Source organism: Bombina bombina, chromosome 3 (genome assembly GCF_027579735.1).
Source record: "Bombina bombina isolate aBomBom1 chromosome 3, aBomBom1.pri, whole genome shotgun sequence".
Classification (NCBI taxonomy): Eukaryota; Metazoa; Chordata; class Amphibia; order Anura; family Bombinatoridae; genus Bombina; species Bombina bombina.
In genome coordinates, this window is record NC_069501.1 from 509313765 (window position 1) to 509325523 (window position 11759).

The 11759-nt window shown below is 44.9% G+C and overlaps 1 protein-coding gene across 1 annotated transcript in view; it reads left to right on the top strand.

Moving 5' to 3' along the window:
- LOC128652410 (lysine-specific demethylase 5B-like) overlaps positions 1-9430 on the top strand; it is a 76654-nt gene extending 67224 nt beyond the window's left edge. Inside the window, exon 3 of the mRNA XM_053705348.1 lies at positions 9245-9430. Within this exon, the coding sequence (XP_053561323.1) occupies positions 9245-9430 (186 nt within the window). The remainder of the gene's footprint in view (positions 1-9244) is intronic.
- The last annotated feature ends 2329 nt before the right edge of the window (positions 9431-11759 follow it).

An 11759-nucleotide genomic window follows, 5' to 3' on the forward strand; every position in this document is an offset into this window, starting at 1 on the left:
GCTCCAAGAATCTTTACAAAGGTTCTGGGCTCTCTTCTGGCGGTACTAAGACCGCGAGGAATATCGGTAGCTCCGTACCTAGACGACATTCTGATACAAGCGTCAAGTTTCCAAACTGCCAAGTCTCATACAGAGTTAGTTCTGGCATTTCTAAGGTCGCATGGGTGGAAGGTGAACGTAGAAAAGAGTTCTCTATTGCCACTCACAAGAGTTCCCTTCTTGGGGACTCTTATAGATTCTGTAGAAATGAAAATTTACCTGACAGAGGACAGGTTAACAAAACTTCTAAATGCTTGCCGTGTCCTTCATTCCATTCAACACCCGTCAGTGGCTCAATGCATGGAGGTAATCGGCTTAATGGTAGCGGCAATGGACATAGTACCTTTTGCACGCCTGCATCTCAGACCACTGCAATTGTGCATGCTAAGTCAGTGGAATGGGGATTACTCAGATTTGTCCCCTATGCTGAATCTGGATCAAGAGACCAGAGATTCTCTTCTATGGTGGCTTTCTCGGCCACATCTGTCCAGGGGGATGCCCTTCAGCAGGCCAGATTGGACGATTGTAACAACAGACGCCAGCCTGCTAGGTTGGGGCGCTGTCTGAAATTCCCTGAAGGCTCAGGGATCATGGACTCAGGAGGAGAAACTCCTTCCAATAAACATTCTGGAATTAAGAGCGGTTTTCAATGCTCTCCTGGCTTGGCCTCAGTTAGCAACTCTGAGGTTCATCAGGTTCCAGTCGGACAACATCACGACTGTGGCTTACATCAACCATCAGGGAGGGACAAGGAGTTCCCTAGCGATGATGGAAGTCTCAAAGATAATTCGCTGGGCAGAGTCTCACTCTTGCCACCTGTCAGCGATCCACATCCCAGGAGTGGAGAACTGGGAGGCGGATTTCCTAAGTCGCCAGACTTTTCATCCGGGGGAGTGGGAACTTCATCCGGAGGTATTTGCCCAACTGCTTCGGCGTTGGGGCAAACCAGATCTGGATTTCATGGCGTCTCGACAGAACGCCAAGCTTCCTTGTTACGGATCCAGGTCCAGGGACCCGGGAGCGGTACTGATAGATGCTCTGACAGCACCTTGGGTTTTCAACATGGCTTATGTGTTTCCACCCTTCCCGATGCTTCCTCGATTGATTGCCAGGATCAAACAGGAGAGAGCATCGGTGATTCTAATAGCGCCTGCGTGGCCACGCAGAACCTGGTATGCAGATCTAGTGGACATGTCGTCCTGTCCACCATGGTCTCTGCCTCTGAGACAGGACCTTCTGATTCAGGGTCCTTTCAAACATCCAAATCTAATTTCTCTGAGGCTGACTGCATGGAGATTGAACGCTTGATTTTATCAAAGCGTGGATTCTCGGAGTCAGTAATTGATACCTTAATACAGGCTAGGAAACCTGTTACCAGGAAAATTTACCATAAAATATGGCGTAAATACTTGCATTGGTGCGAATCCAAGAGTTACTCATGGAGTAAGGTTAGGATTCCTAGGATATTGTCTTTTCTACAAGAAGGTTTAGAAAAGGGTTTATCTGCTAGTTCGTTAAAGGGACAGATCTCAGCTCTGTCTATCCTTTTACACAAACGTCTGTCAGAAGTTCCAGACGTTCAGGCTTTTTGTCAGGCTTTGGCCAGGATTAAGCCTGTGTTTAAAACTGTTGCTCCGCCGTGGAGCTTAAACTTAGTTCTTAACGTTTTGCAGGGTGTTCCGTTTGAACCCCTTCATTCCATTGATATCAAGCTGTTATCTTGGAAAGTTCTGTTTTTAATGGCTATTTCCTCGGCTCGAAGAGTCTCTGAGTTATCGGCCTTACATTGTGATTCTCCTTATCTGATTTTTCATTCAGACAAGGTAGTTCTGCGTACTAAACCTGGGTTCTTACCTAAGGTAGTCACTAACAGGAATATCAATCAAGAGATTGTTGTTCCATCATTGTGCCCTAACCCTTCTTCAAAGAAGGAACGACTTCTGCACAATCTGGACGTCGTCCGTGCCCTGAAATTTTATTTGCAGGCACTAAACATTTTCGCCCAACTTCTTCCCTGTTTGTCGTTTATTCTGGACAGAGGAGAGGTCAAAAAGCTTCGGCTACCTCTCTCTCTTTCTGGCTTCGTAGCATAATACGTTTAGCCTATGAGACTGCTGGACAGCAGCCTCCTGAAAGAATTACAGCTCATTCTACTAGAGCTGTGGCTTCCACTTGGGCCTTTAAAAATGAGGCCTCTGTTGAACAGATTTGCAAGGCTGCAACTTGGTCTTCACTTCACACCTTTTCGAAATTTTACAAATTTGACACTTTTGCTTCTTCGGAGGCTGTTTTTGGGAGAAAGGTTCTTCAGGCAGTGGTTCCTTCCGTGTAAAGATCCTGCCTGTCCCTCCCGTCATCCGTGTACTTTTAGCTTTGGTATTGGTATCCCATAAGTAATGGATGACCCGTGGACTGACTACACTTAACAGGAGAAAACATAATTTATGCTTACCTGATAAATTTCTTTCTCCTGTAGTGTAGTCAGTCCACGGCCCGCCCTGTTTTTACGGCAGGTCTAAATTTTAAATTAAACTCCAGTCACCACTGCACCCAATAGTTTTTCCTTTCTCGTTTGGTTTTCGGTCGAATGACTGGGTATGACGTAGAGGGGAGGAGCTATATAGCAGCTCTGCTTGGGTGATCCTCTTGCACTTCCTGTTGGGGAGGAGATATAATCCCATAAGTAATGGATGACTCGTGGACTGACTACACTACAGGAGAAAGAAATTTATCAGGTAAGCATAAATTATGTTTTCACACTGCTGCTGTATTCAAAGTCTGAACTTGAAGCAAAGGTGCACTAAATCACAGGCAGGGAAGGATTCTAGTATAAACGCTGCTCTCGTTAGTGCAGGGCTGAACTGGGACAAAAGCAGCAGCAAAGTCTTACACAGCTAGTCTTAGCTAAGGTTATTTTATTATTCCCCGTCTCCTCTCATTTGTCTGTGTGAAGCTCAAGCTGCCCCTCCAATACAGATGAATAGGCTATGAACAGCTGTACATTATTAACATAGAGACTGCGCATGCAATGTTGTCTGAAGGCAATATTGAAATCAAGGGATCCAGCCGCTTCATCATTGGATGGGGGGCGGATGCTGGATTTACATGAGCCATGCCTCATTTTATGGGCAGTCATTACTGCTCATTTCATGATAGTTTATTGCTAAAAAATAAGGTATGTAAAAGCTTAATTTTGTCTTAAAAAACGGTTTAATTAAATTGCATTTATAATAGTCATTATAATAATATAGTTTAATTAGCGTCAAATGGGAACAATTTCTAACATTTTAATCTTGTGGCCTACGCTCTTGACCTTCCTCCTGATATGCACATCTCCAATGTTTTTCATGTCTCCCTCTTGAAACCATTGGTTTGTAATCGGTTTACTACTGTGTTGCCTCGTCCCCGTCCTTTCTTTTTTGACAACTATGAGGAGTATCAGGTCAGCAGCATTATTGACTCTCGTATGTCCATGGGCCGTGTACAGTATTTGGTTCACTGGAGGGGCTACGGTCCGGAGGAGCATATTTGGGTTCGCTCCTCCTGATGTTCATGCTCCCGCCCTCCTCCGTGCCTTCCATGCCCGTTTCCCCAATAAGCCTTTTGTCCTCCCGTGGGGGAGGGGTCGTTGAGGGGAGGGTACTGTCAGGGTTTTTCCCTGTTTATGCCATGTGCTGCTGGCAGCCACTTTACTCCTCTCTTCCTGACCATGGTGCATTGTGGGGGATGCTGCTCACTTCCTGCACTTCCTTTTATGGCCAGACTGGTGTGCATCATCCATGTGAGACAGGATGCAGTCTCAGAATTGTGATGTGGGCCTCTGTTCAGTATGCTTTGCCTTTGCATTGTCTCAAACCTGTTTGTGAGAGTTTGTGTATTACCTGGCTGCCTGATGTCCTTCCTGGTTCCTGATCCCTGGCTTGTTCCTGACTCTGCTGTTTTCCTTGTTCTTGATTTAGGCTCGTCTGACTTCGCTTTGGCTCCTGACTCGGCTCGTCTGACTACCAGCTCTGGCTTTGACTCCTGGCTTATTTGGCTTGTGGACTTTTTTATTCTTTTTTGCTATTAATAAAGGTGTGATTATTTTTGCACTTCTCGTCTCAGTCTGATTCCTGGCACCCTAACAGGATAATAGCTGCTAACACCAATATTCCACCAAACAAAGTAAAACTAAGTAATTAAGTGTATAATTAATACATGACAATACTAAAATTATAATTGTGTGTCTTCGCGTGTAAAGGAAGAACTAACCTAGTATCCTCTGTCTGGTAGTTCCTAAATACTAAGATACATATACAATAAAATCAACCTAACAGCAGTCCGTTTATATCCAAGTGGTTATGTGTGGACCATTGAGGAGTTTCTATGTCGATAGTTCACCATATCATTATTAGGTGATATAGTCCTTGATAACCTGGAAAATTCTGCGATAGACTATTGGAATGTTGAAATGATTTATGTACACCTAAAATATGTATAACCAAAAAATGCATGTCTATAAAATGTATATCATATATATGGACCAAGGCCTAAAACTAACATGTGTCCAATGTATGTGAAGCAATATATATGATACAGTGGTCAGCCATATTCGGCCATGATTCAGTTGAATGCTCCCATGTCTATATTTGCATTTAGGCCATAGAGAGGCAAGGATCACAGTAAAATACCAGTTATCTGCATTTTTATTTTAAATTCACTTTGGCGCACTGATTTTTTTGTGGTTTTAAATGTCTAGTACTACTGAGCCGTCCACGTTCTTCGTCCCGGGAGGTGCGATCCCTACATTCATCTCTGATTGCACATGCAGCACCCCGGGGTCCAACCGTTACTCCTTTGGGAGAGATTCGTTGGCCATCAAACTTTGCAGACCAACTGGAATCTGCGGTTTCGAAAGTGATCCATGCCTTACCACGTTCTGCTAAGCGCAAGGGTAGGGTTTATCATAGCGGCCCGGCCCAGGGTTTGTCCTCGCCGATGGAAGATCAAGAGGCTCTATACGATGACGAGGCCCACTCCGACTCTTTGGAGGAGGCCCATTCTGGGTCAGAGTCCGTGTCATCTAAAACCACTGGCGGCAGAGGAGCCTGGTTATAGGTTTAGGATGGAGTATTTGCGCTTTCTGCTACGGCAGGTGCTTGCTAATCTGGAGGTTCTGGAACCTAAAATACCGGAGGAACCTGCGATTCCTTACCTTGACAAGGTATACGAGGACAGGGTGGTACCTCAGTCTTATTCCGTTCCCGTCAAGATGGCTAATATTATTAAGAACAAATGGGAGGGATTAGGTTCTTCCTTTTCCCCTTCTTCTTCCTTTAAGAAACTGTTCCGGACTCTCAGCTTGAGCTGTGGGGGGCCATCCCTAAGGTGGATGGGGCTATCTCTACACTCGCGAAGCGGACGACTATTCCCCTCGAGGATAGTTTGTCGTTTAAAGAGCCCATGGATAAAAACTGGTAAACATGTTGAGAAAGACGTTTCAGAACACAAGGTTTGTTTTTCAGCCAGCAGCGGCCGTTGCGGCAGTCGCTGTAGCTGCGACATATTGGTGTGAATACCTGTGTGATATGGTCGAGGGGAAGATATCCATCGACGAGATACAGGAGAAGATTAAGGCGCTGAAGATCGCCAATTCTTTAATCTGTGATGCCAATATGCAAACTATTCGCCTAAATACTAAGGTGTCAGGTTTTTCTGTTTTAGCGCGCAGGGCTCTGTGGCTAAAATCTTGGTCTGCGGACATGACCTTTAAAACGGGGCTTTTGTCCCTGCCTTTTCAAGGAAAGATTCTGTTTGGTCCAGGATTGAATTTGATCATATCCACGGTTACGGGGGGACAAGGGAGCTTTCCTACCGTAGGTAAGAAGGATAAGCCCAAGGGATATGCTTTTGGTCCCTTTCGTGCAGACGAGGCCCAGCGCCAGCAACCCACCCCGAAAGCGGACCAGTCCAAGGGATCTTGGAAGCCGGCTCAATCTTGGAAAAATTCTAAGCAGAGCAAGAAGCCCGCTGAGACCAAATCGGCATGAAGGGGCGGTCCTGACCGGTCTCCGTATCACATAGGGGGCAGATTATCTAAATTCTCAGACGCATGGTTGCAGGACGTTCAGGACCCTTGGGTTCTAGAAGTTGTCTCCCAGGGTTACAGGATTGGGTTCAGATTCCATCCGCCAGAGGGCAGATTCCTCCTGTCTTCAAGACCATAGAAGTCAGAGGCCTTTCTAGAGTATGTGAGAGATCTCGCCTCTCTCGGTGTTATCGTACCAGTACCCCTCTCAGAAAGGAGTCTGAGATACTATTTCAACCTTTTTGTGGTTCCAAAGAAAGAGGGGGCACGTTCCGCTAGATTCTGGACCTAAAGTGTTTAAATAAGTTTCTGAGTGTTCCATCATTCAAAATGGAAACGATCAGATCTATTCTGCTCCTAGTTCAGGAGGGACAGTTCATAACAACTCTAGACTTGAAGTACACTTACCTTCATGTGCCAATTCACAGGGACCACTTCAGGTTCCTAAGATTTGCATTTCTGGACCAACACTTCCAGTTTGTGGCCCTTCCTTTTGGTCTGGCGACGGCCCCAAGGGTCTTCACGAAGGTACTGGGGGCACTGCTTGCAGTGGCCAGATCCAAGGTCCAGCAACAGGGTGGAGTTCCTGTTCATGAAAATAGACTCTATGTCCATGAAGATATTTCTCACAGAGCAGCGACGCAGAAAGCTTGCGTCCTCCTGTCTTGCCCTTCAGTCCTCCACAAACCCATCGGTGGCTTAATGTATGGAGGTGATAGGTCTCATGGTTTTGAGCATAGACGTCATCACGTTCGCCAGGTTCCATCTCAGACCTCTTCAATTGTGCATGTTGAGACAGTGGAACGACGATCATTCCGATCTATCACAGGCGATATCCATGGATTCTTGGACTCGGAACTCCCTCTCTTGGTGGATCCGTCCGGAGCAACTATCCATGGGGACATCCTTCTTGAGACCGTCCTGGGAGATTGTGACCATGGATGCCAGTCTGACGGGATGGGGAGCTGTGTGGGGTACCAGAATGGCACAAGGAAGGTGGTCCAGGGAGGAGTCTCTCCTTCCGATCAACATCCTAAAACTACGAGCAATTTACAATGCTCTGAAGGCATGGCCTTCTCTGGAGTCGTTCAGTTTCATCAGATTTCAGACCGACAACATTACCTCGGTGGCTTACATCAACCATCAGGGGGGTACAAGGAGCTTTTTCGCAATGAGGGAGGTGTCTCGGATTCTGGAGTGGGCGGAGTCCCACGACTGCTTACTCTCAGCGATTCACATTCCAGGTGTGGACAACTGGGAAGCGGACTTTCTCAGCAGACAATCCTTCCATCCAGGGAAATGGTCTCTTCACCCTGAGGTGTTTGCGGAGATTTGTCACAGATGGGGAACGCTGGAGATAGATCTCATGGCGTCTAGACTCAATTGCAAGCTACCTCGATACGGGTCGAGGTCCAGGGATCCCCAAGCAGAGCTGAAAGATGCCTTAGTGGATCCTTGGGGATTCAGCCTACCTTACATTTTTCTACCACTTCTACCTCGCGTAGTGGCACGCATCAAACAGGAGCGGGCCCCGGCCATCCTGATTGCTCCTTCGTGGCCATGGAGGATGTGGTTTGCGGATCTGGTGGGGATGTCATCCTCTCCGCCGTGGAGGTTACCCTGTCGCAGAGATCTGCTGTCACTGGGCCCTTTTTAACATCAAAATCTAGATTCTCTGAGGCTGACTGCTTGGAGATTGAACTCCTAGTCTTAGCCAAGAGAGGCTTTTCTGAAAGTTTGATTGATACTCCTAATTCAGGCAAGGAAGCCAGTCACTTGTCGCATCTACCATAAGGTGTGGAGGACTTGTCCTGGTGTTAGAAGCATGGATATCCTTGTCATAAGGGGAAGGTATCCAGGATTCTGTCCTTTCTCCAAGATGGTTTGGAGAAGTGTCTTGCTGCTAGTTCCTTAAAGGGACAGATTTCGGCATTGTCAGTTTTGTTGCATAGGTGACTTGCTGAGCTCCCTGACATCCAATCTTTTGTTCAGGCTCTATCTAGAATCAGGCCTTGGAGCTTATATTTAGTCCTTAAGGTTTTGCAGAGGGTTCCGGTTGAACATATGCATTCCATTGACATTAAGATTCTGTCCTGGAAGGTTCTCTTCCTGTTGGCTATTGCATCGGCACGCAGAGTTTCTGAACTAGCTGCCTTGCAAAGTGAGCCTCCTTATATCTGTTTCATGCGGATAAAGGTGTACTTCGCACTAGGTTGGGGTTTCTCTCCAAGGTGGTGTCTAACTGTAACATCAATCAGGAAATAGTTGTTCCTTCTTTGTGTCCTAACCCTTCTTCAAAGGAGAGGTTACTTCATAACCTGGATGTGGTTCGTGCCTTGAAGTTCTATCTTCAGGCTACAAAGGATTTCAGACAGTCTACATCTCTTTTTGTGGTGTATTCTGGGAAGCGCAAGGGGCAAAGGGCCTCTGCTTCTTCTTTGTCTTTTTGGTTGAAGTGCTTGATTCGCTTGGCTTATGAGACATAAGGACATAAGCCTCCTCAGAGGATCACGGCTCATTCAACTAGAGCTGTGGCTTTGTCTTCTTCAAGAATGAGGCCTCTATGGAGCAAATTTGTAAGGTCCCCCTTACACACTTTTATAAAGTTTTATAAATTTTACGCTTTTGCTTCTGTGAAAGCTGTTTTTGGGAGAAAGGTTTTGCAGGCTGTGGTGCCCTCAGATGTGTGACTTTTGGCTTGGGTATATGTTCCCAATAGTAATGAAGCCGTGAACTCTCCTTCCCTTTAGATGGAAAACATAAATTATGCTTACCTGATAATTTAATTTCCATCGAGGGGAGGCGAGTCCACGGCTTCCGCCCGTATTTCCGTGGGGCGGACCTAAATTTGATCATCTTCTGGCATTTTCTATACCCTGATATTTCTTCTTCTGTTCCTGGTTCCCTCGAAAGAATGACTGGGGGATGAGATAAGTGGGGGAGGTGTTTAAGCCTTTGGCTGGGGTATCTTTGCCTCCTCCTGGTGGCCAAGTTCTTAATTCCCAATAGTAATGAATGAAGCCGTGGACTCTCCTCTCCTCGATGGAAATGAAATTATCAGGTAAGCATAATTTGTTTTTTGCACCTTTTTGTTTTACTTTATACATCCATTTAATACCCTGTTCTTTCTTCCTTTAGGGTGTGATTGATTCAGAAAAAATTAACCTTGAGCTTCTAGCAGATGATGAACGTCAGTGTGTAAAGTGTAAAACCACCTGCTTCATATCAGCTGTGTATTGTCCTTGCACTCCTGGCTCACTTGTATGTTTGTATCATATGGAAGACCTGTGTTCTTGCCCACCTTACAAGCACATTCTTGGGTAAGATTGATAGCACTTATGGCCATACATAAGATTAGCTTTGCATGGTTGCCCTTTAAAAAATGCCCTCTATGTAACACTCTGTCTTGACTTATTTGAACAAGATAGTGAGAGTCCACAAGCTATTAGATGTGGTATTAAACTTCAGTCAAAAAGGAGGAGGTAAAACACCTAACATAATACTTTCTCTTGTAAGGTGCATCCAGTCCACGGGTTCATCCATTACTTGTGGGATATTCTCCTTCCCAACAGGAAGTTGCAAAGAGGACACACACAGCAGAGCTGTCTATATAGCTCCTCCCCTAACCCCCACCTCCAGTCATTCTCTTTGCAACTCTCGACAAGATAGGAAGTATAAAGAGATATGTGGTGACTTAGTGTAGTTTTACCTTCAATCAAGAGTTTATTTTTAAACGGTACCGGCGTTGTACTGTTTACTCCCAGGCAGAAATTAGAAGAAGAATTCTGCCCGGAGGATGATGATCTTAGCGGTTTGTAACTAAGGTCCATTGCTGTTCTCACGCATAGCTGAAGAGTATGGGAAAGCTTCAGTTGGGGGAACGGTATGCAGATTACCTGCTTTGAGGTATGTTCAGTATATTTACTTCTAGAGAGATAAGTTCTAGAAAATGCTGACAGAGCCTTTTATATTTGAGGTAAGCTAGATGCAGTGATTTTGCAACGACTGGGATCATGCTTACTAAACAGGGTAATACTCATTTTAATTCTCATTACTTAGTGACAAAACGTTTACATGTTACATAAGATGTTTTTCTCCAACATAGGTGTGTCCGGTCCACGGCGTCATCCTTACTTGTGGGATATTCTCTTCCCCAACAGGAAATGGCAAAGAGCCCAGCAAAGCTGGTCACATGATCCCTCCTAGGCTCCGCCTACCCCAGTCATTCTCTTTGCCGTTGTACAGGCAACATCTCCACGGAGATGGCTTAGAGTTTTTTAGTGTTTAACTGTAGTTTTTATTATTCAATCAAGAGTTTGTTATTTTGAAATAGTGCTGGTATGTACTATTTACTCAGAAACAGAAAAGAGATGAAGATTTCTGTTTGTATGAGGAAAATGATTTTAGCAACCGTCACTAAAATCCATGGCTGTTCCACACAGGACTGTTGAGAGCAATTAACTTCAGTTGGGGGAACAGTGAGCAGTCTCTTGCTGCTTGAGGTATGACACATTCTAACAAGACGATGTAATGCTGGAAGCTGTCATTTTCCCTCTGGGATCCGGTAAGCCATGTTTATTACGATTGTAAATAAGGGTTTCAAAAAGGGCTTATTAAGACTGTAGACTTTTTTTTGGGCTAAATCGATTGATTATTAACACATATTTAGCCTTGAGGAATCATTTTATCTGGGTATTTTGATTTAATAATATCGGCAGGCACTGTTTTAGACTCCTTATTCTTTAGGGGCTTTCCCAAAGCATAGGCAGAGCCTCATTTTCGCGCCGGTGTTGCGCACTTGTTTTTGAGAGGCATGGCATGCAGTCGCATGTGAGAGGGGCTCTGATACTTAGAAAAGACTTTCTGAAGGCGTCATTTGGTATCGTATTCCCCTTGGGGCTTGGTTGGGTCTCAGCAAAGCAGATACCAGGGACTGTAAAGGGGTTAAAGTTCAAAATGGCTCCGGTTCCGTTATTTTAAGGGTTAAAGCTTCCAAATTTGATGTGCAATACTTTTAAGGCTTTAAGACACTGTGGTGAAAATTTGGTGAATTTTGAACAATTCCTTCATGTTTTTTCGCATTTGCAGTAATAAAGTGTGTTCAGTTTAAAATTTAAAGTGACAGTAACGGTTTTATTTTAAAACGTTTTTTGTACTTGTTATCAAGTTTATGCCTGTTTAACATGTCTGAACTACCAGATAGACTGTGTTCTGAATGTGGGGAAGCCAGAATTCCTATTCATTTAAATAAATGTGATTTATGTGACAATGACAATGATGCCCAAGATGATTCCTCAAGTGAGGGGAGTAAGCATGGTACTGCATCATTCCCTCCTTCGTCTACACGAGTCTTGCCCACTCAGGAGGCCCCTAGTACATCTAGCGCGCCAATACTCCTTACTATGCAACAATTAACGGCTGTAATGGATAATTCTGTCAAAAACATTTTAGCCAAAATGAACACTTATCAGCGTAAGCGCGACTGCTCTGTTTTAGATACTGAAGAGCATGACGACGCTGATATTAATATTTCTGAAGGGCCCCTAACTCAGTCTGATGGGGCCAGGGAGGTTTTGTCTGAGGGAGAAATTACTGATTCAGGGAACATTTCTCAACAAGCTGAACCTGATGTGATTGCATTTAAATTTAAGTT